Raw genomic sequence first — 7659 nt, forward strand, 5'->3', positions numbered from 1 at the left:
ATATATAAAAATACTCTGTCCTCATCCCTAAATGAGCTTTGCTAGAGTGCCGGGGGTTTTTTAACAATTATCCTATCCATTATTCTCTCCTTACACCATGTAACTCAAACACCTCGGTGCCCAACCTGCCACAGCTGTGGCAGAAGAAGAGCATTTAAATACAGGATACAAGGATGCTACACACAAAACCTCCTAATGACCGTCTGAGCGGCCACTTGGCTTTGAACAATTACCGACAGCAGATTAATGACTCTTCCCTGCCTCATGATATGATTCACTGGAGAAATTTTTAGGGAAAATTAATGTTTATGTTTATTAAACCCATTTGGGATATTTAACACGCAGAATCACAGAATCACCTGGTTGGCAGAGACCTTTAAGATCATCAAGCCCAGCTGTTCCCCCTGCACTGCCAGGGTCCCTACACCATGTCCCTCAGCACCACATCTGCACAGCTGTTAAACCCCTCCAGGGATGGGGACTGCACCGCCTCCCTGGGCAGCCTGTTCTGATGCTTCACAACCCTCTCCGTGAAGAAGTTTTTCCTGATTTCTAACCTAGACCTCCCCTGGCACAACTTAAGGCCATTTCCTCTCATCCTGTCACTTGTCACATGGGAGAAGAGACCAACCCCTGCCTCTCTACAGACTCCTGCCAAGAGGTTCAACACACCTTTCATTTCCTAGGGTTTAGCCCTGCTCACAAAGGCTGTTTTAAGACATCCTACCCCTTATGGAGGTCAAGATGGGGATATGACACTTCCAGGAGTGAGTTTGAGGAGTTCCATTCTCACATCAGCCAAAAGTGGCTTTGAGCTGCGTATTCATTTCATACTTTCTTCTTTTAAGCACATAGAATTGGAGGGTAGCACCAAGACTGGAGTCTTGAAACACTTGTGCTCCAGTTCCAGGGAGGCTAGAGGTCCTCCTGGTGCCTGACTGCCATCCTGTGGCTACTCCACAACCTTCAGCTTCTGCATTTTAAGGCTGAACTGTTTAAGCCAAAGAACTTCCCCTAAATGGGAAATTTGGGGCCAGCAGTGGTGTTCCAAGAGGTGTAACCCAGCGCACGTTCAGAGAACCTGAAAGGGGGTGAACTTGCATTTAACATTGTTGTACATTTTCAATATTAGAAGTCTCAGAGTAATCTCTCCCCGTGGACTCTAAGCAGCCCACAGGAACTGAAGAAGTTGTCATGCAGCTTATTTCACCTCCTGAGCTGTCACACACCTGGAGAACTACTTGCAAACTCAACCTTTGCGGGTCTGCTTATGCTGGTTCAGGGGCCCTTCTGGTCTTACCTGTTCGGACTGTGAATCAGTTCATCACAGGTTATTTTTCCTGGTTATTCAGGCAATTGGAGATTTTATTGTGGATGTCTCCCCTTTACTGTGGCAGAGAAAACACAAGAGTCTCGAAAGTCTTGGGCACTAAGGTGGAATCTTATTATTTGAATTTTCAAAACTAAATGTCCTTAATGTTCTGACTCTGGGAGTTCAAAAAAGGAAACTCATGGTGAAACACTACGCTGAACACATATGGTCCACTTGACCTACAAGCAGCGTTTCTTCTACTCACCTCACTTGTCACAACCCATCTCTTTCTGAAGTGAGCTGCAGTCTAGCTGTCTTCCTTCAGAACATCTTGGAGGTACCTGCACTTCTGCCAACCATCTCCATGGCCAGAGCACTAGGATCCAGCAACCAGAAGCATCGGCCCAGTTCCCTCTTTTGTCAGATGACTAAAAACCCATCCTGACAAAGAGGAAGAGGAGCTTCCTCACCCATTGAAACCGTTCTACTTCCATGTCCAAATTAAGGGTTCACTGGGCCGCAGAGAGCAGGAGCGAACTTTCTTCTCAAACCTCCCAATTACAGCCAACACGTGAGATGGAAGCGTCCTTGCTACCAGCACAGTCTGCGTGGTTTTATCCAACGGACAAAAATGGTTTGGTCTGGGAGGACTCGTTCTGGTTTAACTGCTTATACCGCACACTCCACACGAATAAACCAGGACAGAGCTGATTCCCCTCCTCCAAAATACGGGTTTATAACAGTTCTCTCTCGGCAGCTGTGGACCAGCATCTGTTCCACAGTGCAGACTCTTTGCAGACATACGACAGCAGTAATTGGTAAGATAAGACATTTTCTTTATTAAACTTTCCTCCATCAACAGTTCTAATAATAAGAGGGAAAGAAACGGAGCAGGAAAACACAAGGTAAAAAGAGTAACTAAAGCCCACTTTCTTTATGGTCTCCATCAACAGGTATCAATGTTTTAATGATTATTTTATTATTTCCATTACAATTTTATTCCGTGTTTAACAATGCTCTTGACCTGGGAAGATGCATTTCTTCCACTCCCTCACAACCCATCCTCCTTTTGGATGTTAATCAGAAAAAGCATCATATCTCTCTCAAAATCAACCCATCCCTCTGGAGACTAAGTCACCTGGCACCAAGGTGATGGAGCCATCTTCATTAGTGCTATGCCAGGGGCTATGACCTGGTTTGGCATCTGGAACGTTGGAGTAGGAAATGAAAAGAGCCAGGAAATGCTGCCAGGCTAATTAACATTCCAATAAATCACAGGGGATCTGCCCTCTTGGGGTGTGTTTTGAAGGCACATCATCCAGCAGAGAAAGACCAGCAATGCGGTGGCTGCTGCGTGCCTACAGGTGTGCAGCCCGCTGACTTCTGCTGGTTGGAAAGGTAAATGCATTTAAACAGCACCCCAACCCCTAACGCCTTTACACCTTCATTAAATCTGTCTATGGCTCGGACAGGAACACCTCCTGCCCCAGGAGTTCATAACAAATCACTCAAAAAAAGAAAGAGTGAAGCTTCAGGTGACCACAGACCAGTTACCCGTTTGCTTCCTTAGTCACCCTTGAGGGACCCAGCTATGGACCTGCCGTATTTCTGTCTCTCACTCAGCAACGGGTTCAAGAACACTCAGAAGTACGGCACGGTGGAAACCATTCTCAGAGGCTCCATGGGAGATAACCAATGGGCAAACAACCCAGAGGCCTTCACCACGGAAGAGATGTGTAGGGCAGCATTCCCTCAGAATATGGCACGCTGAGCTCTCGCATCTACTTGCCTGCGGACTAAGCTCCACTTCACTGCTTCCTCGCCTCAGTTAGGGCTCTAGTTAGATCTTTTTCCTCATGATTATTCCTGCAGAACTGCTGCCTGCACCTTCTCTAGCTCATCCCCCCCCACACACACAAATTGGTTGGGGCTCTCACGTGCTCCTCACTTCCCCTGGGTTTGGGCACCTCTATTGCTGCTGTGAAGACAGACAGGGATTTGAAAATATTGCACCGACACAATGCCTTACGGCTCTCACTTTTTAATAACTCCCGTGTTCTTTGAGTTCACGCTATCTCAACTTTCTTGCTACATTCGTGAGAGCCACCCCACAACAGCCTATGTTAGGTGAGAGACTTCCCTCCTATATACTCAGCAAGCCAAACATCAGCAGAAAGGAATCTGCTCCCAGACCCAAAGCTGCCTCTAGCTGGATGGAACATAACCTCCTCCATTCAGCTTTTCCCCGTAACTCAGCACCAAAGAAGAGGAATAAAGAAGCACAAGAATTAAGAACACACCTTTAAAAAAAATCGTATTAATCACATTCATCAATGGAATTAAGCGGCACCACCTCCCCACCTCCAGCTTTGCCAGCAATTCCTCCTCTGTGCAGTATCTTCATGGTGACCACCACAGAAGGCAACACGGGTGGGGAATTCCTCTGTAAGGCTCCACTGCGGCTTATTTATGTAAATAGGCATCAAGCCAGAGCTCTCCTGAATCTTTCAAAGAGCTGCCAAGAGAGAACCACATTTCCTTAGAAACAACGGAATGAAATAGAGCATCCAGGGAACAGAGCGTGGGGAACAATTTCTGTCTATAGGTTAAGCAAAGGAGATCACAGAATCATAGAATGGTTTGGGATGGAGGAGACTTTCAAAGGTCGCTGTGACGAGCAGGGCCCTCTTCAGCTAGAGCAGGTTGCTCAAAGCCCTTCAGAGGCAAGGCAATGTAGACTACAGCTCCTTGGAAAGATGAAGGACCAAACCACTGGGGTTACGTCACACAAAGATTGGAAAGTTAAAGCAAACAACTTAATTAGAATGAAAACAAAAGGAGCGAGCATGGCAGAAAGGAATAAGAAATAACTGTGGGGCAAGGAGGGGAAGAGAGGAAGAAAAAAGAATGAATGAACGGCAGTTCAAACTCATCTTTATGGAAACACCTCTTTCCTTGGAGCATACTTGGAGACAGAGGTGCCAGACCTGGCATCCTATTGACCTCTGACTCTTCGTTGTTGAGGAAAAGGAGCTCTCCATTAGGTCCTTTCTACTGACACCTTCTGCCTGCTGCTCCTGAAACCAGCGCCATGGCTGAACAGTTCTCCAAGCCCCTTCACAGCCATCTCTACTATCCTCAGCTCTTCACAGAACTTCTGTGATCCATGCCGGCTGCCCCTCCCCTTCCCACATCTGTTGCTTGTTCATTCCGTAACATTGGCAAACCCCTCCCACAGGGAACGCCGCCGGTTGATACGTACTGCACTATGTCTGCAAAGGCGGTGAGCAGCGGCTTGCACTGGTACTCGATACCATGTTTGGCACACAGGGACTTCACCAAGGGGGCCACCTTCCAGTAGTTGTGTCGAGGCATTGTAGGAAAAAGGCTGTGGGAAAAGAACACGATGATTCAATGGCATCTGTCATCACCCCACAGAATTCCTGCCCCTCTTCTCTGCCTAAGCTGGAAGTTCCTCAACCTCCCCTTGTGCCCACAGCCACGAGGGCTCTGCCCTGGTCCCTCTCACATCACTTCAGTCACTATCTGCACTGACCAGGAGGATGGTAATTCTCACTCCTGTGCCACACTACCCATATCTGAAGCACTGTTGGAGCTCACCAATGCTCCAAAAATTTTCTGACCCACCACTTGGAGTTCCCGTTCCATCCCCATATAAAGAGAACAAAACCGACCCACATTATCTTTCGTTCTTGTGTTGGCTGACAGAGAGACAGGGACTTGCAGGCTCTTCAGACCTAGTGTAACCAGCACTCCTTGAAATTCCCTCACCCCCCAGCCCATGCTTCTACTCACTGGTGCTCGATTTGGAAGTTCAGGTGTCCACTAAACCAGTCATTGAATAAGGACTGATGAACATTACAGGTTGCCTGGAGCTGAATGAGAAAACAGTGATGTTTAAGTGTTGGTAGGGGAGTGCCTCTTCTCTTACATGTGCCAAACACAACAGTAAGCAGGTTCAAGTTCCTTATCATCACGTGCTTTCTGGTTGAACATAGCAACCCCAGGAGTTATCTCCGGTCAACACGAGATGGCTGTGCTGTGATACGCGATTGCTAGGGACATAATTTAGGAGAATAGACTTGACTTCCCCAGTGAGATCAGCCATAACAACCACAAGCTTCCCCTCCCTCGCTTAAAAAACCTGTGTAATGGCTTCAGAACTAAAATAAAACAGAACACACGAGAGAGACCTGCATCCTTTGTGCCTGGAAAGCTCTCTCTCTGCAGAGCGTTGTGGCATCCCTAATTATTTGCCTTGAGGCATCTGTGGTCAGCATTTGAAGCCTCCAACCTGCTTCTGCACCTTCTTCACTTGCACTAGTCACTCACTTCACCCAGTGAGGACAGGCTGCTGCTGTTTTCCTCTCCCGGTTCCCATCACTCCTGTGATCAGCTCTCTTGGGCATCACATGCCCAGAACTGCAACTTCCCGTGTTTGAAGTTACAGGTCTCTGGAAAGAAGGTCTTACCTGGGTAGAGAACCAGTCCACATTCTTATCATAATCGATGTGCATCGGGATGTGATTCATTTGTGTCACCCAGACAAACCACATGCTCTCTATAAACCTGTGGATACAAACACACACAGATCCGTGACTGACCCCACCCTTAACGCCGTAACAGGGCACTACAAAACACTTGTACACACACAGGCTGGTCGTTGCTTGACAGAATGAACACCAGGAACCCCCACATCGGATCAGCAGATCAGACCTACACACACCTTCTACCTTCTAAAGACACGTGCCTGACAGACAACAACCTCTGTCTGGCTGAGAGATAACCAGGGGGTGAAGAAAAGCTGACACAAAGGATCGATATAAACTGGGTAAAGAAAATGGGGAATTGTAAGCGGAACGATACCTGACTAACAGGAAGAGCCCCAGGACACCCTTCACCCCCAGTAAGGGCAAGTAGGAGAGAAAGAATCGGATGTAGAAGGTCAGCATCCAGGCCATGTCCTGTAGTACAGGGAACAGGTAAAACTTCATTACTGGCTCCTGAACTTACCATCCACTCTACATGGCACTCCCTTTAAAACCTCCCATAACATACTGAGAGACTTCTCCTCCCCAGCCCCATCACAAAGCAATCTGACACAGCCACGCCCCTGCTCAGGAATTACCCCCGTCTTACGAGCCCAGCCCAGGGCTAACACTAGAGAGGACATGCTCGCAGCATCGCATTTTCCTCTGGATCTAAAGAGAAAGCAATCAGTGAGAAAGCCACCAACCTGGCCAATTAAAAGAATAAAGAGCTCTGCTTTACCTCCATCTCATCCTTCTTTGTTCCTCTTCACAATTCTTGCAATCTCTTACCTCCCTCATGTTCATTTACCCCTGACTGTCCCATTTCCCAGGCAAGAATAAAAGAGAAGATACCTTGTCCCTAACCCCCATGCCTCAGAGAAGAGACATCTTTTTTCTACATTTTTTGATGGTCTCTAAAAGCCAAGCTATTTTCCAAGTCCTCGATTTTCCCCTGACAAACCACCTTCCTAACAACTCTGACAGTCCCCTATTCCACTCCACACTGAACGGCGAGGGTTGTTATAGGCTGCCTGAACGCTGGTTGGGTTGTTGCCCAGCTGTGACTGGATCTTTTATAGAGGAGAAGAGCTGGGTGGAAGGGTCCCTCTGCCCCCCAGCCAAAGTTATTTCCCAGGTCGTACGCCCACATCCCTTGTCACCGAGATACGCAGCTCAGAGCTCCTCCCAGTGATTTCTGGCACTGAAATATATCTGTAAAACAAAGAGAAGTCACCACTGGCAACGTGGAGCTGACTTACCGCCCACTTCTTCCGCTGTACCACGAAGTAGAATATGTACCACTGGAAGTAAAGAGGCACCAGAGCTGGGGGACCGACTAGAGTGGAGAAATAGATGGCAGAGACATTAACTGTGCCCTTTTATCCCAGTGAGATGGACTGGAAAAGGAAGGAGCTGAGTGAATGCTGTCCATAGAACCACAAAAGGGTAGTTACTCACTGATGAAGAAGTACTTGTGCTGGTGGTTATAAGGCATGTATTTCTTCTTTTGTACACCAAGCTGTTGAAGTAAGCAAATAACTCAGGCCGCGAAGACAGCTAAAGACATCTGTGAGTACACACACTCCTACCGATGCTAAGAAATGCACATTGAGATCCCTCCTGAGCTTAGAAAGTGATGTCCTATCAAACCATGCCAGCACAACCATGTCATGGGCTTCATCACCCCCAAGAACTTCAGGCTGCAGTAAGTTTTCACCCCTGCCTCGGCTGCACAAGAGCCTGGGTAGTCCCTTGGGCCACAGAGAGCAACATGCACTGGAAGCCCTTTCCCTA

At 47.7% G+C, this 7659-nt stretch overlaps 1 protein-coding gene across 1 annotated transcript in view; it reads right to left on the reverse strand.

Moving 5' to 3' along the window:
* Window positions 1-3603: 3603 nt before the first annotated feature.
* LOC104491024 (fatty acid desaturase 1-like) overlaps window positions 3604-7659 on the reverse strand; it is a gene marked incomplete at its 5' end in the record, with an annotated part of 7156 nt that continues 3100 nt past the window's right edge. The window contains 7 exons of the mRNA XM_010133379.1: window positions 3604-3827; window positions 4575-4700; window positions 5129-5208; window positions 5806-5902; window positions 6200-6297; window positions 7125-7201; window positions 7324-7384. Of these exons, the coding sequence (XP_010131681.1) occupies window positions 3776-3827; window positions 4575-4700; window positions 5129-5208; window positions 5806-5902; window positions 6200-6297; window positions 7125-7201; window positions 7324-7384 (591 nt within the window). The remainder of the gene's footprint in view (window positions 3828-4574; window positions 4701-5128; window positions 5209-5805; window positions 5903-6199; window positions 6298-7124; window positions 7202-7323; window positions 7385-7659) is intronic.

This window comes from Buceros rhinoceros, unplaced genomic scaffold (genome assembly GCF_000710305.1).
Source record: "Buceros rhinoceros silvestris isolate BGI_N320 unplaced genomic scaffold, ASM71030v1 scaffold17593, whole genome shotgun sequence".
Lineage (NCBI taxonomy): Eukaryota > Metazoa > Chordata > Aves > Bucerotiformes > Bucerotidae > Buceros > Buceros rhinoceros.